The following is a 20,800-nucleotide window of genomic DNA, read 5'->3' on the forward strand; positions in this document are numbered from 1 at the left end:
CTGGAGAAGAGAAGGCTCCGGGGAGACCTTCCAGCACCTCCCAGTGCCTAAAGGGGCTACAGGAAAGCTGGAGAGGGGCTTTGGACGCGGGTGTGGAGTGACAGGACATGGGGTGATGGCTTTAAACTGGAAGAGGGGAGATTCCGATGGGATCTGAGGGAGAAATTCTTCCCTCTGAGGGTGGTGAAGCACTGGCACAGGTTGCCCAGAGGAGCTGTGGCTGCCCCATCCCTGGCAGTGTTCCAGGCCAGGCTGGATGGGGCTTTGGGCACCCTGGTGTAGCGGAGGGTGTCCCTGCCCATGGCAGGGGGTTGGAACTGGGTGGTCTGTGAGGTCCCTTCCCACCCAAACCATTCCATGACTCTATGTTCCACGCCAGTGGTGGTCACTGGTACAACACCCTGCTGAGAGCAGCAAGGGAAAATCCAGCTCCGGAGATGGTCGCTTGATGAATGGGCCCCTCGTAACGTGTCTGCTCTGGTCTGGCTGAGCCCCTGCGCGCTCCCTCCTGCTGAGCCCGCGCCCCCCACGCCGTGCAGCCTGGCTACCAACGCCTCCGGGCAGGTGGCCACACGTGCGGCCGCTGCTGCCGGACCAGACATGGCCACAGCCCCTGGGGGTTTGCAGCCACCGCGCTGACGCTGCTGTTCACAGCGCTCGGCCAGGCCACCCTGAAACACAAAGCAGGTGCCCCTGTGCCCGGGGCTCGGGGATCCGGAAGGTGCTCTGGACGCGGGGCTTGCTGCGCCGCGGAGAGCCGGGGCACAGGGCGATCCGACTGCGCCCTCCGTCAGAAGGTGCCCAGCGCTTCGCCAGCGGGTCTGCTTTTGGCTGCGGGCAGGGAGGGTGGGGGGTCTCCCCCCATCTCGCCTTTACCCCTTCCGGCTTATCGGCAGCTGGTCCGCGGAGGGGCCGCCGGCTGGGTTGGCCAGTGGAGGTTACGGACGCGGCTCGACGGTGCGTTGGCTTTGGCCAGTGAAGGTGCAAGAGCTGCGAGCTCGGGGGGGTGGGTGGGAGGGGGCAAGCGTGATGCCCCCAAACCGTGGCATGGGGTCAGCGTGGGCAGCTTCCGTGCAGGTGGCCGGGGCTCCGAGCCCTGCCCGCAGGGGACACGGAGCTGTGGGTCGGAGCTGCTGCCAGAATCGGTGGAGCGAGGGTGGTCCGGCACCGCCAAGCACGCGGCTGAGCTGGGTGGGGAAGGCTGGTCCCACGCGGGAGGTGCTGGGACACTGGCGCAGGGGGGCGCGTCCCACCCACCCGGCTGACTTGCGCGGTGGGTGTCCCGGGCAGGGGACGTCCTGGCACGGAGGCAGTCCCTGTGCGTGGGGGCCAGGGAGCACGGCAGGGGCTTCAGGTGAGAGACCAGCAGAGACCGTGGTTCACCCTGAAACGGGGCTGGGGGTGGCTCCGAGGGGTTTGGGAGGCAGCTGCGAGACCGAGTGGGTGAGATCCCTGGATCTGCCCTGGCGAGGAGGAGGATGGCTCTGGGAGGCACGAAGCCATGCGGCAGCCGTGCAGCCCTGGGCTGGGGCCAGGAGCCTGGTGGCCAAGAGGCCACTGCACAGGAGATGCTGCCAGGGCAGGTGGAGATGCTGTGGGACTGGAGATCCAACCACGAGTGAGACGGGGGGCAGGAGGGCAGCGGAGAGCTCGGGGGAGGTGGCTGCGGCTGCGTGGACTAGGGAGGAAGGTGGGGAGGAGGCAGCGTGGCACACAGGGCACGGCACCCCGGCTCAGGAGGCAGGCAGGGGACGGGCACACCCTGCTGCAGGTGGAGACTTTGACCTCCTGGAGGCCACGGCTCAGTGCCCTTCGGGCCCAGGGGCCAGCTCCAGGGGCCACCAGAGCCCAGCGTGGCTGGTGCACCGTTCCTGCCTGTGGCCGTGCCCGGGGTCCGTGGTGCACCAGATCATGGCACGGCGTGGCTCTCCCAGCCCGGGGCGGGCGGCAGCCGCGGGGGCACCGTGCTGCTGCCAACGCAGCTGGATGTCACACCCAGGAAGGCGGCCGACTGCCCGGCGACCCGGCACCGGCTGTTCCTGTTTGCCGCCCTGGAAGAGGGAGTCAAGTTTCCAGGAAGGGTAAAACGGGCAAAAAGGGAGGGAGAGGCTTTGAACAGGCAGCCAAAAAAATCCAGCGGGAGCTGGTGTCCCAGGAAAGGCCACCCGACTTCCATCACAGTCCCAAATAAAACCTTCTGCCCCTCCAGCCTGAAGCGGATGTGGCAGGACGGTGGGTGTGATGCTCATCTTGGCAGCTTCGGCGCCTGATTACACACAGGGAGGGTTAATTACTGCCTGCACGTGCTCCTGGGTGGAGGGTCTTCTGCAAGGCGCTGGTTCGGCAGGGTGAGCGGGGCGTGCTGGTGACCATAAGCAGCAGGATGACCATGAGCCAGCAGTGTGCCCTTGTGGCCAAGAAGGCCAATGGCATCCTGGGGTGTATTAGAAGGGGTGTGGTGAGTAGGTCGAGAGGTTCTCCTCCCCCTCTACTCTGCCCTGGTGAGGCCGCATCTGGAATATTGTGTCCAATTCTGGGCCTCTCAGTTCAAGAAGGACAAGGAACTGCTGGAGAGAGTCCAGCGCAGGGCCACGAAGATGATGAAGGGAGTGGAGCATCTCCCTTATGAGGAAAGGCTGAGGGAGCTGGGTCTCTTTAGCTTGGAGAAGAGGAGGCTGAGGGGGGACCTCATTCATGTTTATAAATATGCAAAGGGTGACTGCCATGAGGACGGAGCCAGGCTCTTCTCACTGGCATCCAATGATAGGACAAGGGGAAATGGATCTAAGCTGGAACATAGGAGGTTCTGCTTAAACATGAGGAAGAACTTCCCAGCAAGGGTAACAGAACACTGGGACAGGCTGCCCAGAGAGGTTGTGGAGTCTCCTTCTCTGGGGATGTTCCAAACCCGCCTGGACGCGTTGTGGTGTGATCTGATCTAGGTGGTCCTGCTCCGGCAGGGGGATTGGACTAGATGATCCTTTGAGGTCCCTTCCAATCCCTGACATTCTGGGATTCTGTGTGATTCTGTGCTGGTCCCCAGGCAGAGGAGAACATGGCCCGACGAGGCTGCGGCATGTCCTGGAACAGCAAGAGTGCCGCCGTGCTTGGGCAAGGGCCTCAGCGATGGGCAGGCGAGGTGCCAAGGCTGGAGCTGCTGGGGCCACACAGGCCATTCTACTCTCTTAAAAAGAAACGCAACAGAAAGTCAGGATCATGGAATAATTCAGGTTGAAAGTCAGTGGTCTCTGCACAGGCTGAGGGACATGTCTGCTGCCCTGCCATTTGCAAGGTCAACCAGTAGCGAAGGCGCACGTGTCTCCCAGAGACACGCACACGGCTCCTGACCCCCTCCGTGAGTCCCCCGCTCGCTGTCTTGTCCAGCCCGCAGCTTGCTGGTGAACACACACGTGCACCCACACGCACCAAGAGTGGGGAGGATGCACACCACCCCCCCTCAGCCGACACCGCACACACGGGCTGTGACCCACGGGCCCGCTCCAGCCGCCAGCGCGGAGCCCCTCACTCAGCAGCCAGTTTTTGGGACAGAGTCTGTGGGACCCTCCCCAGGTCCAGCCAGCTGAGACCCCTCCAGCTGCTGATGCTGAGACCTTCAGGGTTGGGTCGGCGCCAGCTGCCAAGTCCCAGTGTCCCTGCAGGTGTGCCTGCAGTTTGTTAATTAGTCATCAATGAGTGCTGCCCACCAGGCTTGTTCCTGGTTATCGTCTTCATTAACACTAATTGGTCAGGTTTGTGTCTCCGTGTTTGCCTGCCTCTGTTTCCTTCTCATGTCAACAGAAGAAATAAGCATCACTCCAGGTGTCCTGATCCATGGGTGGGACCGGCCAGGTTTGATCCCATCACCGCCTCCCAGCTCATTCTCGACCAGGTTTGTGCCGGTATGTTCTTGTTGGCGGCTCCTTTGGCCGAATTCCCTGGAAGGTGCAGGTGCTCTTCGTCCACCCTGCCCTACGCCAGCGCAGCCCCAAGGCTGGGCCACCACTGAGCTCCTGGCTGCAGCCCCACCGAGGAGCCCGGTCTCCTCTCGGGACGTTACACAGTGCCTTTGGACGGACACGGCTGGGCAGGGACGGACAGAGCTGGGCAGGGACGGACACGGCTGGGCAGGGACGGACAGAGCTGGGCAGGGACGGACAGAGCTGGGCAGGGACGGACACGGCTGGGCAGGGACGGACACGGCTGGGCAGGGACGGACACGGCTGGGCAGGGACGGACAGGGCTGGGCAGGGATGGACAGAGCTGGGCAGGGATGGACACGGCTGGGCAGGGACGGACAGAGCTGGGCAGGGACGGACACGGCTGGGCAGGGACGGACAGAGCTGGGCAGGGACGGACACGGCCTGGGCAGGGATGGACAGAGCTGGGCAGGGATGGACAGAGCTGGGCAGGGACGGACACGGCTGGGCAGGGACGGACAGAGCTGGGCAGGGACGGACAGAGCTGGGCAGGGATGGACACGGCTGGGCAGGGACGGACAGAGCTGGGCAGGGACGGACACGGCTGGGCAGGGACGGACATAGCTGGGCAGGGATGGACAGAGCTGGGCAGGGATGGACACGGCTGGGCAGGGACGGACAGAGCTGGGCAGGGATGGACAGAGCTGGGCAGGGACGGACACGGCTGGGCAGGGACGGACACGGCTGGGCAGGGACGGACAGAGCTGGGCAGGGATGGACAGAGCTGGGCAGGGATGGACACGGCTGGGCAGGGACGGACAGAGCTGGGCAGGGATGCGTTCCCTCCCTGATCTTACCGCTGTGTTTACTCCGGCAGCCGCGGAACACACGTGGAATCGTCGGCTGCTGACAGCGACAGCGCAGAGCCGGCCGTGAGCGCCGGGGCTGCTGCTCCCCCCGTCCGCCTGTTTTACCCACCTTGAGCAGAATCTGCCGGTTTTGGCATTCCTGGGTCTTCCTGCGGTTGTTGCAGCTGGCACGTTTCTTTGCAAAGCTGAGTAATTTCACACCATCTGCTCCGTCGCCGTTGACGGCGTTCCCCGACCGCATCTGCAGGCGTTCCACGGCCCAGCTCTCCGCGTGGGTTCCCCAGGCCCTGCCGACGGCTCCCTCGCTGCGAGGGATCCCTTCTCCTTGTCTTTTCTTCCCTTTGAGCGTTTCCACTTTTGCCTCCGTGACACCCTGGCAGCCACCGCCGCGGTCGTACTGCGACCAGAAATCGTTCCTGCTGTTTCACAACCTCATCCGTTACGGAAAACAGCAACAATCATAGAATCATGGAACGGTTTGGGTGGGAAGGGACCTCACAGACCACCCAGTTCCAACCCCCTGCCATGGGCAGGGACACCCTCCACTACACCAGGTTGCCCAAAGCCCCATCCAGCCTGGCCTGGAACACTGCCAGGGATGGGGCAGCCACAGCTTCTCTGGGCAACCTGTGCCAGTGCCTCACCACCCTCGGAGAGAAAAATTTCTTCCTTATATCTAATCTAAATCTCCCCTCTTCCAGTTTAAAGCCATCACCCCGTGTCCTGTCACTCCACGCCTGTGTCCAAAGCCCCTCTCCAGCTTTCCTGTAGCCCCTTTAGGCACTGGGAGGTGCTGGAAGGTCTCCCTGGAGCCTTCTCTTCTCCAGGCTGAACAGCCCCAACTCTCCCAGCCTGTCTCCAGAGCAGAGGTGCTCCAGCCCTCGGAGCATCCATCCCCCTCATCAATCCGTCCCCTCCTCACCGTGTCCACGTCATTTATGGTTTTACACCCCTCCCACGCCCCCGCTCAGGCTGTGCCCTCCCTCCCAGCTGCGGAGGACACCATGTGTCCGCACTGACAGCCAGCGACATGCCCCAACGCCTGTCTGCTCGTCTAGGGCTCTCTGCCGGCGTGTTCGTGACTTTGACCCGACTCCGCGCTCTCCGGTAACCGCCCGGCGCTGCCGCCGGCACACCCTCCCGTGCACTTTATCCCTTGGCGTGGCAGCGTTCTGCCCAGCCTCCTCCCGAGAAGCCCATGGCCCGCCAGGGTTCCCTTCAGGATGAGGCATCCCGGTTCCTCAGCCCTACACACGATATTTATATCTGGGTTCTCTGCTTTTTTTCTGAACTCTATTTAATCAGGATTTCTGCGTCTTTAAACCGCTCTTCCCTTTTCCGTTTCTCCATCCTGGTTTTCACCATATTTGAACGGTGCAAGTTTGGCCTCTCCTTTGCTTGCAGATGCAGAACTTTTATGACAACGTCTTTTCAGCTTCATTTGGTGAATTCATGTCTTTGCTTGAGTCTCTGACCTCCACGTGGTACCCAGATCATTTCAGCGAATGCTGTCATGGATTGCCTGGCTTTCGTCTTCCTCCCTGAACCCTGTTTTAATGCCAGAACCTCTTTCCTCCACCTTCCTGAGTGTGGGGCCAACAGTCACTGCCTCTTCCCCAGCACGTATCACAAGCCTCTCCGGACATCTCCTGGGATCTGACCACCACACGTCCGACAGGTGAGTCATGATGTGACTCCGGATCAGAAGCCCCAAAGTCTGTTTCGCCTCAGCTCGCTCTCTGGGTCCGTCATCGGGGAGGACCGTCACCACCACCACATCCCTGTTAGGTGTCACCGCCGGACCGGGGACAGGAATTCCTTGCAGAGATAGAATCATAGAATCATGGGATGGTTTGGGTTGGAAGGGACCTCACAGAGCATCCAGTTCCAACCCCCCTGCCACGGGCAGGGACACCCTCCACTACACCAGGTTGCCCAAAGCCCCATCCAGCCTGGCCTGGGTTGGGGATGGGGCAGCCACAGCTTCTCTGGTCAACCTGTGCCAGTGCCTCAGCACCCTCAGAGGGAAGAATTTCTCCCTTAGATCCCACGGGAATCTCCCCTCTTCCAGTTCAAAGCCATTTAAATACCGGGAGCTCCTGGCTGTGCACGTGTGTGGCTGCCCAACACGGCTCCTTCAGGGAGCCACAGTGGGCCATTGTCCTGGTTTAGCCCAGCCAGCAGCTAAGGCACCATGCAGCCACGTGTCCTCTCCTCCTCCTCAGTGAGGTCGGCTCTGTCCACCACCAGAGTCCACACTAAGCGTGTAACAGCAGTGCATTCCCGTACCAACACCTCCCTGATCCCGTCTTCTCCCTTCTGGTAGCCTGTGGCTGAGGGACCTCCTGGGACTGAGGTGTGTCTTTGCATTTAACGACCCTCAGTGGACTTCTCTCCTGTCCATCCGTCCCATCGCTTTTTGAGCCCATGCAGATCCCTGAGCTACGCAGCAGGTCACGTAAGGGGTTCCACTGCTCATCTACACTTGTTTCTGCTATCAGCAATACAAGCTCTGGCAAAAAAAATCCATTTTCCGCAACATTACCGGGTTAATTAAGGCAAACGACCTCAGGCAGTGCATTTAAGGAGAGTTGAGTTTCCTCCTGTTAAACAGTAGTGGAGTTCTTCAGCCTTGAACTCTACGGCAGAGTGGTTCTGGGGCTGCCGCCTCGCCAGGAGCATGGCCAGGAGCTGAGTCGGCTCAGGACACAGGCCGGCTCCGCTGCCGGCTCCCCTGACTGCGGATGGATGGACCAGGAATACGGCACGACGACGTACGCCACGGGCTCTTAGCTCTTGCGTGGATCCCACAGTGCAGCTCTCTGTGGAGGCTCCATGGAGAACTGGAGGGATGGAAAGCCCAGATGGCAACTGAACTGAGTGTATGGACCAGTGAGAGACTAGACCACTCCAAGACGAGGGTGTGCGTAGTCCAGACACCCTCGGAGAAACCAGACAGGCTGAGGCATTGAGAGCAAACACAGATAATGGATCCCACTGCAGAACAGGTAACCCCACCCTGGCACAGTGCCTAGACGGAATCATAGGATCATGGAACAGTTTGGGTTGGAAGGGACCTCACAGACCATCCAGTTCCAACCCCCTGCCATGTGCAGGGACACCCTCCACTACACCAGGGTGCCCAAAGCCCCATCCAGCCTGGCCTGGAACACTGCCAGGGATGGGGCAGCCACAGCTTCTCTGGGCAACCTGTGCCAGTGCCTCACCACCCTCAGAGGGAAGAATTTCTTCCTCAGATCCCATCGAAATCTCCCCTCTCCCAGTTCAAAGCCATTGCCCCGTGTCCTGTCACTACATGCCCTTGCCCAAAGTCCCTCTCCAGCTTTCCTGTAGCCCCTTCAGGCACTGGAAATACGCTCTCTGTACAAAATTCCAGTTTGAAAACTGGCAACTCTAATAACGCCCTCAAAACGGCTAAGAAAAAATTGTTCTTCACGCATCAGAAAACAGACTGGAAGGAGAATAAAAATACGGTTCTGGTTACACCTCATACCCCACAACAGACCTACTTCCTCTTAAACATGGATGAGGAAATGAGGACAACGCATTTCACCAAAATGACCCGAGGTGACCCAGGCGGATTCCCGTGCTCCTGACGGACTACAGGAGACAACGGGTCCTGTGTCGGACCAAGATGCTCGGTGGAGTCACGTAAAAGCTCTGCCTGGAGCAGGTGGGTTATTGAACAGAAGAGAGACCCATAACAGAATTCTCTGAACAGGTTGGAATTTTAAAAAACAGGAGTAGGAAAAAATAAGAAAAATACCAGAAGCAAAGGAAATATTAAAAACGGCGGAATTCTTCACCAACAAAATAACAAAGAACAAAATGCAAAAAGATTTACAATTACTTTCTAAAAACATTAAGGAAGTAAAGACCAGTGTCCGGGTCAGGGACGCAGCGGCGCAGGAGCTGCATGTAGGTGAGGTTCTCGTTGGTGTTGGGGTCGAAGAAGCCCTTGGTGTCATCGGTGGGGTCGGAGAGGATCTGGTTCATCTCCTGGTCGAAGTAGCCGCGCCGGTAGGCCACCTCCACCGGGAGACGGTGGCTGTGCACGGGGTCGATGATGCCGCCGGTGGCGATCTGGGCCTCGAGCAGGCGCACGCCGTGCTCCTTGACGATGAGCTCCTTCTTCATGGCCTGGAAGAGGGAGATCTTGTCGCCGGTGTAGGGGTCGGTGTAGCCCGTCACGGCCCTCTCGGCCGACAGCAGCTTCTCGTGCAGCTCGCTGCCCACCAGCCCGGAGGAGACGGCCGCATCCACGGAGAGCTTCTGGTTGGTGAGCGGGTCGACGACGAAGCCGGTGGCAGCCTGCGCCTCCAGCAGCACCAGGGCCGTGCCCTGCCTCAGGATGCCCTTCCACATGGCCTGGTAGATGCTCATCTTCTCCACCTTGGCGGGATCGGCCTTGGAGGGCACCAGCACGCCGGCGATGCAGCCCGTGCCGTCCAGGTAGCGCTTGACAGAGGCCATTTCTGTCACCTCCTGCACCGTCTTGGAGCCCTGGACGAGGTCGGCCAGCGTGTCCTTGTCGATGATGCCCGAGTCCAGCAGGTCCGAGGCGGTCACTTGCCTCCTGAGGCCCTTGAACTTCACCTGGCCGCTCCGCTCCACCGCCTCCTGGATGAGGACGGTGAGGAGCTTTGCCAGCTGCTCCAGGTCCAGCCCTCCAGCGTGCCACCTTGCCCAGCAGCTCCTGCCTCTTGGCCTCGCAGATGTACTTGGAGAAGAGGAGCTCCCACAGGGAGACCTTCCTGCCATGGAAGTCACCCACCGAGATCTCGACAGTGCGGGACTTCAGGGACCGCTCCAGCTCCCGCTCCCGCTCCCGCTCTCGGTGGGAGCCCGCAGCCTCACCGTTCTCCACCGGTGGCTCGTGGGCCAGGGTGGTGTCATGGCCCTGGCCCTCAGCCTCTGTGATGATGGCGGTGAGAATGGTGATCATCTCCGAGACGGTGACCGTCCCCGCCTTGTACTTGCGGAGGAGGTCCTGGCGCCGGTGGTCAGGAACATAACGGGAGAAGAGGAGCTCCCAGACGGTGACGCTCTGTCCCTGGAAGAGCCCCACGCTGACGGTGGTGCGGGCAGTCTGGAGGGCTTTGCGGGCGTCCTCGGTCAGCTGGTAGAGCACCGAGCCCTTGTCCATCACGTGGAGCATGAGCAGCCCCGTGTCCGGGTCGGGGACGCAGCGGCGCAGGAGCTGCATGTAGGTGAGGTTCTCGTGGGTGTTGGGGTCGAAGAAGCCCTTGGTGTCATCGGTGGGGTCGGAGAGGATCTGGTTCATCTCCTGGTCGAAGTAGCCGCGCCGATAGGCCACCTCCACCGGGAGACGGTGGCTGTGCACGGGGTCGATGATGCCGCCGGTGGCGATCTGGGCCTCGAGCAGGCGCACGCCGTGCTCCTTGACGATGAGCTCCTTCTTCATGGCCTGGAAGAGGGAGATCTTGTCGCCGGTGTAGGGGTCGGTGTAGCCCGTCACGGCCCTCTCGGCCGACAGCAGCTTCTCGTGCAGCTCGCTGCCCACCAGTCCGGAGGAGACGGCCGCGTCCACGGAGAGCTTCTGGTTGGTGAGCGGGTCGACGACGAAGCCGGTGGCAGCCTGCGCCTCCAGCAGCACCAGGGCCGTGCCCTGCCTCAGGATGCCCTTCCACATGGCCTGGTAGATGCTCATCTTCTCCACCTTGGCGGGGTCGGCCTTGGAGGGCACCAGCATGCCGGCGATGCAGCCCGTGCCGTCCAGGTAGCGCTTGACGGAGGCCATTTCTGTCACCTCCTGCACCGTCTTGGAGCCCTGGACGAGGTCGGCCAGCGTGTCCTTGTCAATGATGCCCGAGTCCAGCAGGTCCGAGGCGGTCACTTGCCTCCTGAGGCCCTTGAACTTCACCTGGCCGCTCCGCTCCACCGCCTCCTGGATGAGGACGGTGAGGAGCTTTGCCAGCTGCTCCAGGTCCAGCCCTCCAGCGTGCACCTTGCCCAGCAGCTCCTGCCTCTTGGCCTCGCAGATGTACTTGGAGAAGAGGAGCTCCCACAGGGAGACCTTCCTGCCATGGAAGTCGCCCACCGAGATCTCGACAGTGCGGGACTTCAGGGACCGCTCCAGCTCCCGCTCCCGCTCCCGCTCCCGGTGGGAGCCCGCAGCCTCACCGTTCTCCACCGGCGTCTCGTGGGCCAGGGTGGTGTCATGGCCCTGGCCCTCAGCCTCTGCGATGATGGCGGTGAGAATGGTGATCATCTCCGAGACGGTGACCGTCCCCGCCTTGTACTTGCGGAGGAGGTCCTGGCGCCGGTGGTCAGGAACATAACGGGAGAAGAGGAGCTCCCAGACGGTGACGCTCTGTCCCTGGAAGAGCCCCACGCTGACGGTGGTGCGGGCAGTCTGGAGGGCTTTGCGGGCGTCCTCGGTCAGCTGGTAGAGCACCGAGCCCTTGTCCATCACGTGGAGCATGAGCAGCCCCGTGTCCGGGTCGGGGACGCAGCGGCGCAGGAGCTGCATGTAGGTGAGGTTCTCGTGGGTGTTGGGGTCGAAGAAGCCCTTGGTGTCGTCAGTGGGGTCGGAGAGGATCTGGTTCATCTCCTGGTCGAAGTAGCCGCGCCGGTAGGCCACCTCCACCGGGAGACGGTGGCTGTGCACGGGGTCGATGATGCCGCCGGTGGCGATCTGGGCCTCGAGCAGGCGCACGCCGTGCTCCTTGACGATGAGCTCCTTCTTCATGGCCTGGAAGAGGGAGATCTTGTCGCCAGTGTAGGGGTCGGTGTAGCCCGTCACGGCCCTCTCGGCTGACAGCAGCTTCTCGTGCAGTTCGCTGCCCACCAGTCCGGAGGAGACGGCCGCGTCCACGGAGAGCTTCTGGTTGGTGAGCGGGTCGACGACGAAGCCGGTGGCAGCCTGCGCCTCCAGCAGCACCAGGGCCGTGCCTTGCCTCAGGATGCCCTTCCACATGGCCTGGTAGATGCTCATCTTCTCCACCTTGGCGGGGTCGGCCTTGGAGGGCACCAGCACGCCGGCGATGCAGCTCGTGCCGTCCAGGTAGCGCTTGACAGAGGCCATTTCTGTCACCTCCTGCACCGTCTTGGAGCCCTGGACGAGGTCGGCCAGCGTGTCCTTGTCAATGATGCCCGAGTCCAGCAGGTCCGACGGCGGTCACTTGCCTCCTGAGGCCCTTGAACTTCACCTGGCCGCTCCGCTCCACCGCCTCCTGGATGAGGACGGTGAGGAGCTTTGCCAGCTGCTCCAGGTCCAGCCCTCCAGCGTGCACCTTGCCCAGCAGCTCCTGCCTCTTGGCCTCGCAGATGTACTTGGAGAAGAGGAGCTCCCACAGGGAGACCTTCCTGCCATGGAAGTCGCCCACCGAGATCTCGACAGTGCGGGACTTCAGGGACCGCTCCAGCTCCCGCTCCCGCTCCCGCTCCCGGTGGGAGCCCGCAGCCTCACCGTTCTCCACCGGTGTCTCGTGGGCCAGGGTGGTGTCATGGCCCTGGCCCTCAGCCTCTGCGATGATGGCGGTGAGAATGGTGATCATCTCCGAGACGGTGACCGTCCCCGCCTTGTACTTGCGGAGGAGGTCCTGGCGCCGGTGGTCGGGGACGTAGCGGGAGAAGAGGAGCTCCCAGACGGTGACGCTCTGTCCCTGGAAGAGCCCCACGCTGACGGTGGTGCGGGCAGTCTGGAGGGCTTTGCGGGCGTCCTCGGTCAGCTGGTAGAGCACCGAGCCCTTGTCCATCACGTGGAGCATGAGCAGCCCCGTGTCCGGGTCGGGGACGCAGCGGCGCAGGAGCTGCATGTAGGTGAGGTTCTCGTGGGTGTTGGGGTCGAAGAAGCCCTTGGTGTCATCAGTGGGGTCGGAGAGGATCTGGTTCATCTCCTGGTCGAAGTAGCCGCGCCGGTAGGCCACCTCCACCGGGAGACGGTGGCTGTGCACGGGGTCGATGATGCCGCCGGTGGCGATCTGGGCCTCGAGCAGGCGCACGCCGTGCTCCTTGACGATGAGCTCCTTCTTCATGGCCTGGAAGAGGGACATCTTTTGTCCCGTGCAGGGATGGGTGTAGCCCGTCACGGCTCTCTCTGCACTAAGAAGTTTCTTTTGCAGCTCGCTGCCCACCAGCCCAGATGAGACGGCCTCGTCCACGGAGAGCTTCTGGTTGGTGAGTGGGTCGATGATGTAGCCGGTGGCAGCCTGCGCCTCCAGTAGCACCAGTGCTGTCCCTGGCCTCAGGATGCCCTTCCACATGGCCTGGTAGATGCTCATCTTCTCCATCTTGGCGGGGTCGGCCTTGGAAGGCACTAGCACGCCGGCGATGCTTCCAGTCCCCTCAAGGTATCTTCTCACGGTATCCATTCGTGCTATTTCTTCCACCGTCTCTTTTCCTTCGTGGAGTTTTTCCATTGTTTCTTCTGTAATTATCTGAGCACTGAGAAGTTCTGAAGCTGTTATTTGTTGTCTGAGCCCTTGGAACCAGACGTCACTTCTGTCCTCTTCTTTTTCTTTGATGATCTTCAGTATTGTATCAATGATGCCCTGTAGGATATGGTGGGATTCCTGTTTATATTTTTTCACCAGTTCTTTCCTTTTCTCTTCTGTGATGTACTCCGAGCAGAGAAGTTCCCACAGTGATAACACGTGTCCTTTGTATTTTCCAACAGACACTTGTACCTTGGTAGACGAAAGGGCTTTTTTTGTTTGCTCATCAATGTAGAAATAGTCATCGCCTTTTCCCATGACCTGCAGCAGGTACCATCCGGTGTCTCTGTCTTTGGAACATCTCTGTAGGAGCTGACTGTAACTGATCTTCTCATGGGTGTTTGGGTCTATAAAACCTTTGCTACCATGATCCGGATCAGAAAGGAGGAGAAACATGTCATCATCCAAGTAGCCGCGCCGGTTGGCCACCTCCACGGGCAGGCGGTGGCTGTGCACGGGGTCAATGATGCCACCGGTGGCGATCTGGGCCTCGAGCAGGCGCACGCCGTGCTCCTTGGCTGTTACCTTTTGCCTCATGGCCTGGAAGAGGGATATTTTATTTCCTGCCTGAGGATCTGTGTAGCCCGTCACAGCTTTCTCTGCCAACAGGAGTTTCTCGTGCAGCTCGCTGCCCACCAGCCCGGACGAGACGGCCTCATCCACGGAGAGCTTCTTATTCTTCAGGGGGTCAATCAGAAAACCGGTGGCAGCCTGTGCCTCCAGCAGCCCCAGTGCACATGGCTCTGTCAGGAGGCCCTTCTTCAGGGCCTGGTAGATGCTCATCTTCTCTTTCCTTGATGGGAGCAGAACCCCGGCGATGCATCCAGTGCCATCCAAGTACCGTTTTACCGCGTCCCTCTTTGTGAGGCTGGCAAGTGTGAGACTCCCATCCTGCAGCTGATCCAAAGTTTTCTTGTCAATTATCTCAGAGTCAAACAGTTCCGACACTGACACATCCCCCCGGAGTCCTTTCACCTTGAGGGCTTCTGCCCTTTGCTCTGTATCCTCAATTATTTTGAGGATGAGGGCTGTAAGATCTTCCAGCGTGAGGGTTTTGCATTTGTACTGCATCACGAGTTCTTTCCTTTTCTGCTCGGAGATGTAATGAGAGCAGAGAACTTCCCAGATGGAAACAGTCTGGTCCTTAAACTTTCCAACTTTCACTTCCAGGGGCCTTGAGCGCAAGACCTGCTTTGTAACCTCGTCAATGTAGAAGTACTTTCCTCCTTCCTGTACAACTTGTAGCATGTGCAACCCAGTCTCCGAATCTTGGACACACCTCTCCAGGAGCTGCATGTAGGTGAGGTTCTCGTGGGTGTTGGGGTCGAAGAAGCCCTTGGTGTCATCGGTGGGGTCGGAGAGGATCTGGTTCATCTCCTGGTCGAAGTAGCCGCGCCGATAGGCCACCTCCACCGGGAGACGGTGGCTGTGCACGGGGTCGATGATGCCGCCGGTGGCGATCTGGGCCTCAAGCAGGCGGATGCCGTGGCTCTTCACAATCAGTCCTTGGTTCATCGCTTCAAACAGGGACATGGGGGCTTTCGTGTAGGGGTCGGTGTAGCCCGTCACGGCCCTCTCGGCTGACAGCAGCTTCTCGAAAATCTCCCCTCCGATCAGACCTGCAGTTAATGCTTCCTCCACTGAAAACTTCTTGTTCTTCTCCGGGTCGATGATGTAGCCGGTGGCAGCCTGCGCCTCCAGCAGCACCAGTGCTGTGCCTGGCCTCAGGATGCCCTTCCTCATGGCCTGGTAGATGCTCATCTTCTCGTTGCTCGGCTGTATCAGGACCCCTGCTATGAAGTTGCTGCCCTCCAGGTACCTGCGGACAGAGTCCATTTCAGTGACTTCTTTGACGGTTTTCTTCCCCTGGTTGAGCTCATCGAGGGTTTTTTTGTCTATCAGTTGAGACTGGAAGAGATCATTGGCAGATACTCTTTTCCGCAGGCCCTTGAATGCAAACTTCTTGCCTTGTGTCTCAGTCTCTTCGATGATTTTGGTGACAATCGTTACGATCTCATGGAGCACTTCAGTGTTCTCATCTTTGTACTTCTGCACTAGCTCTCTCCTCTTGCTGTCCGAGAGGTATTCAGAGTTGAGAAGGTCCCAGACTGACACCGTCTGTCCTTTGAACCGCCCTGTGTTGACACAAACAGTCACAGATTTCAGCACCTCCATGGTTTCTTCATCCACGCAGAACATTGCATTTTCCGACAGAGGAAGGAGCCAAAGACCTGACTCGGCCTCACGAACACACCTGTCCTTCAGCTGCTGGTAGGTCACGTTCTCCTTTGTGTTTGGGTCAAAATAGATTTTGGTGCTGTCATTCAGCTGAGAGAGAGTTTGGTTCAGCTCCTCGTCGTAGAAGCCGTATCTGCACGCAGCCTGGAGTGGAAGGTGATGGTGGTGGACGGGGTCAATGACCCCTCCTGTGGCCAGCTGGGCCTCTAGCAAGGGAACCGCATCTCCCAGGGGAATCAGCTCTTTCCTGAGCGCTTGGCAAAGCGAGATGGAGCCCCCCGTGTAGGGGTCTGTGTAGCCGGTCACCGCCCTCTCAGCCAGAAGGAGTTTCTCGGTGAGCTCTTCCCCGACAAGAGCTGCTTTCACGGCGTCCCTCACGCTGAGTCTCTGGTTTGTCGCCGGGTCGGTCAGGGATCCTGTGGCTGCCTGAGCTTCCAGCAGCCTCACAGCAGCCCCAGGGAGGAGGAGATTGTTTTTCATGGCGTCGTAAATGCTCATCTTCTTGTTGGATGCTTCTATGAGCACCCCGGCAATGCTGCCCGTGCCCTGCAGGTACCTCCTCACGCTCTCCGTTGCAGCCACTTCCTCGGGAGTTCTTGTGCCCCGAGCCAGTTCTTCAAACGTCTTCTCGGTAATGATGCCGGCGTCCAGCAGCCAGACCGCGGGGACGGGGCCCCGCAGGCCCTCCAAGGTGATGTGGGTGCGGGCTTTCATCTCCATCTCCCCGACCAGTCTGAGCACGAGAGCAACCAGCTGCTGCAGTGACATCTCCTCGGACCGGAACCTCTCCACGAAGTCACTCCTCTGCTCCTCGGTGAAATACCCGGAGTGGATTAGCTCCCAGAGAGAGACCCCTTTTTCCTTCACCACAGTTTCCTTGAAGATCCGTTGGATTTGTTCCTCGGTGTAGGCAGGAGCTGCTGCCTGTGGCAGAGGCAGCAAGTGGAAGCCGGCAACCTCGTCCTTCTGGCAGCGCTTGATGAGCTCGGCGTAGGTCACGGTCTCTTTGCTGTCCGGGGCACAGAAGGCCCTGTTGTCTTCGGTGGGCTTAGAAAGGGCCTTGCTTGTGTCCTCATCCAGGCACCCTCGCTTCTGGGCAGACTCTGTGGGGATATGGTGGCCACACGTTGGGTCAATGATGCCTCCTGTAGCCATCTGTACCTCCATCAACTGCATGGCCTGTTTGTCAGCAATCAGGCCCTTCTTCATCGCCTGGAACAGGGGTATCTTCTCGCCTGTGAAAGGGTCTTTGTAGCCTGTCACAGCCCCTTCTGCATGCTGCAGCTTCTCGTGGACCTCTGGCCCAATGACCCCCTCCTTGACGGCATCATCCACGCAGAGTTTCTGGTTGTTCACCGGGTCGATGATGAAGCCTGTGGCAGCCTGGGCCTCTAGCAGCGGGAGGGCTACTGCTGGTACCATGATGTTTTTCTTCATGGCCTCATAAATGCTTAACCTCTGGTTGGATGGCTGGAGTACAATCCCTCCGATGCTGCCGGAACCATAGAGGTACTTCCTGACGGAGTCCATGTGCAGGACTTCCTCTGGCGTGACGGATCCCTCCAATACCTTCTCAAACAGGGCCTTGTCGATGACGCCTGTTTCCACCAGGTGGTAAGCGCTGACGCTGCCTCTCAGGGCTGGGAACTTGATGGGGACCCATTTTTTCATTTCCTCCTCCAACATGACTCGGATTTGCTCCAGGGTGAGCTTCCTCAGCTGGTAATGGTTGAATATCTCTCGGCGCCTTCCCTCGCTGAAGTACTCAGAGTTCAGCAGGTCCCACACAGAGACCCTCTCCCCCCGTAACCGCCCAAACCTGACAGGCAGCCAGGAGCTCCTGAACACCCGTCTGGTGGCCTCGTCGATGAACTGGCGCTTTCTGCTGTTCAGAGGAAGGAGGCAGAGCCCGGTGGATGGCTCTGTGATGCACTTCTCCTTCAGCTGCAGGTAGGTGAGGTTCTCGTGGGTGTTGGGGTCGAAGAAGCCCTTGGTGTCATCGCTGGGGTCAGAAAGGATTAAGTTCATCTTCTTGTCGAAGTAGCCGCGCCGGTAGGCCACCTCCACGGGGATGCGGTGGCTGTTGACGGGGTCGATGATGCCGCCAGTGGCGATCTGGGCCTCGAGGAGGCGGATGGCGTGTTCCTTCACGATGAGCTCCTTCGTCATGGCCTGGAAGAGGGAGATCTTGTTCCCTGAGTAAGGATCCCTGTAGCCGGTGACCGATTTCTCTGCAGCCAGCAGCTTGTCGTAAACATCTGGGCCGATGACGTTTGCTCTTAACGCCTCGTCCACGGAATACCTTTTGTTGGCCACTGGGTCAATGATAAAGCCAGTAGCAGCCTGTGCCTCCAGCAGGATCAGAGACGTTCCTGGCCTCAAAAGTCCTTTCCGCTTCGCCTGGTAGATGCTGATCTTCTCCTGGGAGTCAGGGAGCAGGAGCCCACCGATGCTACCCGTCCCTTGCAGGTACTTCTTGACGGTGTCCATGCTGACGACTTCTTTGGCTGATGTTTCTCCCTCCTTCAGTTTCTTGAACAGATCTTTGTTGATGATCTCAGAGCTCAGGAGCTGGTCAGCTGTCACTCGCTCCCTCAGTCCTTCGAAGGTGACGTTAGCGGTGGAAGCCGTTTCCTGGATGGCGGCACTGACTGCCTCACCCAACTCTTGCGCAGAGAGCGTTCCCGCGAGGTACTGCTGGCTGAGGGCAGCTCTTTGCTCACTCTGGATGTAGTCTGAGAAGAGCAGTTTCCAGAGAGACACCGACTTTCCCTTGAATTTACCCAAAGCAATGTGCACCTCTGTGTTTTCCAGAGCCGTTTGGGTCCTGTGGTCAAAGAAGAGGTGGGTTCCCTGGGATCCTTCTCCGCTCTCTCCACCAAGGGGCAGCAGAAGGAGCCCCGTGTTGGGATCAGTGACACAGCGCTGGAGCAGGTCGGCGTAGATCAGCTTCTCCTTGGAGATGGGGTCGAAGAACCCTTTCATGTCATTGGTAGGGCTGGAGAGGAGCTGTCTTGTGGCCTCGTCCAGGTACCCCCATTTGCACGCCATCTCTGCGGGGACATGGAGGTGCCTGCCCGGAGCAATTATACCTCCCGTGGCCATCTGAGCCTCCAGGAGGCAAATGCCATGATCTTTGGGGACAAAGCCCTTCCTGATGGCTTGGAACAGAGAGAGCATTTCTCCGCTGTAGGGATCCCTGTATCCAGTGATGGTCCTCTCAGCTGAAGACAGCTTCTCGTGAAGCTCTGGGCCGACAAGACCAACCCTGACAGCCTCATCGACTGAGTAGCTTTTGTTCTTTACAGGGTCTGTTAGGCTGCCGGTGGAGGCCTGGACTTGCAGAAGCATCAGAGCAGCCCCCGGCACGAGGAGGTGCTCTCTCAGCGCCTGGTAAAGGCTCTTGCGCTCGCCGGAAGGCAGGACGACACCCGCCACGCTCCTCGTCCCACGCAGGAACTGCCGGACGGCGTCGTTCTCCGCTACCTCCTGGACAGAAACTCTTCCCTCCTCCAGACCTCGGAACGTGTCGGGGCTGATGATGCCGGAGTCCAGCAGGTCCCTGCTGCTCACCCGCCCTCCCAGCCCCGGGAACGTGATGTGCAGGGGCAGGAGGAGGAGGCCCGAGGCCGGATCTACGATGCACATCTTTATGAGCTCCGTGTAGGTGACTCTCTCCATGGTGCTGGGGTTGAGGAACCCCTTGTTGTCCTCACGGCTGGGGTCGGAGAGGAGCTGCCCCATCTCTTCATCCAAATATCCCCTCTCACAGGCAGCGCCTGCCGGGAGCCGGCAGCCGGTGGCCGGGTCAATGACGCCGCCGGTTGCCATCTGGGCCTCCAGCAGGCGAGTGCCTTGCTCCCTCCCGACCAGCTCCTTCTGCATCGCCTGGTAGAGGGAGATGCGATCTTCTGTGTAGGGGTCCACGAAGCCCGTGGCAGCTTTCTCGGCGGAGAGCAGCCTCTCCTTCAGCTCCAGCCCCACCAGCCCCAGCCGCACAGCTTCTGCTACGGAGACGTGCCTGTTCCTCACCGGGTCGGCGATGGAGCCCGTGGCCGCCTGCGCCTCCAGCAGCCAGAGCGCCGGATCCAAACTCAGCAGATGCTCCCTGGTGGCATCGTAAAAGCTCATTATCTTCTTTGAAGCCTCCACGTACACCCCAGCAATGCTGCCAGCTGCCTCCGAGGGCTCACTAGGAGCGTCCCTCACCATCACGTCCATCTCCGCCACATCCCCATCCGCTGCTTTTCTCTGCTTGCACTGCAGCGTGTCCCGGCACAGGCCGTTTGCTCCCGGCATGTCTTCGCCATGAGAGACAGGGGCGGCGTGGCCGTTCACTGCCGGCTTGCTCTCCATCCTCCCGCTGCAATCCTCTCACAGCTGACGAGACGCTCTGGAGAGAGGGCAGAGAATGGGAAAGCTCAGTGAGAAATCAACTTTTTTGTGGTTTGCATGATCAACTCGGGGGGAGAACAGTACCAGCCAAAGGCTGGAGGGCAGCGGGGCTTGGGGCAAAGCACCAGCCAAAAGCAGCGTTCCCCGGGGGCACTGGCACTCGCTCGGGCTGCGACTGACACCGACACGGGGATGAGCAAACCCCGAGCCAGGGCGGAAAGGCCGCTCCCCTCGGCCAGGGACAGGGGGTCAGCCCCGTCTCCCGGTGCGCTCCCCGCAGCCGCACCAGTGCCAGCACAGGGGCTGGAGCTGCCAGGCACCCAGAAGAATCCCCAGAGGCTCTTTGCCTGGTGCCCGCCGCTGCACTGAGCTGGGGTATCCGCTCTCCGGGCATGGCTCGGGAAGCGCGGGAAGGGGCCAACAGAAGGAGGAGCGGGTGAGTGCAGCAGGAGCGCACGGACCTGCGTGAAAACCTCCCGGGCACGCTGGGATCACCCGCGGTACAGCCGCTACACTGCCACATTACGGTGCCGGCGGCAGGATGAGGCCGTCGAGCGCTGGGCCGTGCACTCCAGGAGGCTGGAGGGCACGTGTGGCTGGTACGGGCGGCACAGAGGTCGGGGAGCCACGGTCAGCCACGGCCGCTGGGCAATGGCTGTGGCACGCACAGCCTTGCGCAGTGGGGCATCCGTGCCCGACACCCTCCGGTCCTCCAGCTGGAAGCTGGTGACACGGCAGGAGACCGGAGCAGGTTTGGGGAGAGACGGGGCTGGCCAAGGCAGCGGCGATGGCTCCTTATTCCCGGGCACCAGTGCAGACCGGGGTGTGCCAGGGCTGGACCGGCCCTACGGTAAGGCCATGGGGCCGAGCACGAAGCACTGTGGCAGGTGGAGGAGACCCG

At 60.3% G+C, this 20,800-nt stretch overlaps 1 protein-coding gene across 1 annotated transcript; it reads right to left on the reverse strand.

Moving 5' to 3' along the window:
* Positions 1-648: 648 nt before the first annotated feature.
* On the reverse strand, positions 649-19,860 carry EPPK1 (epiplakin 1). The gene is given in 5 exon segments (XM_086630821.1): positions 649-831; positions 4,896-5,202; positions 8,658-9,490; positions 9,492-11,942; positions 11,944-19,860. Coding segments are annotated over 5 exon segments (11,691 nt in total).
* Positions 19,861-20,800: the final 940 nt, after the last annotated feature.

The sequence above is a fragment of the Tauraco erythrolophus genome, unplaced genomic scaffold, assembly GCF_009769465.1.
Source record: "Tauraco erythrolophus isolate bTauEry1 unplaced genomic scaffold, bTauEry1.pri scaffold_52_arrow_ctg1, whole genome shotgun sequence".
In the NCBI taxonomy this organism is placed as follows: Eukaryota; Metazoa; Chordata; class Aves; order Musophagiformes; family Musophagidae; genus Tauraco; species Tauraco erythrolophus.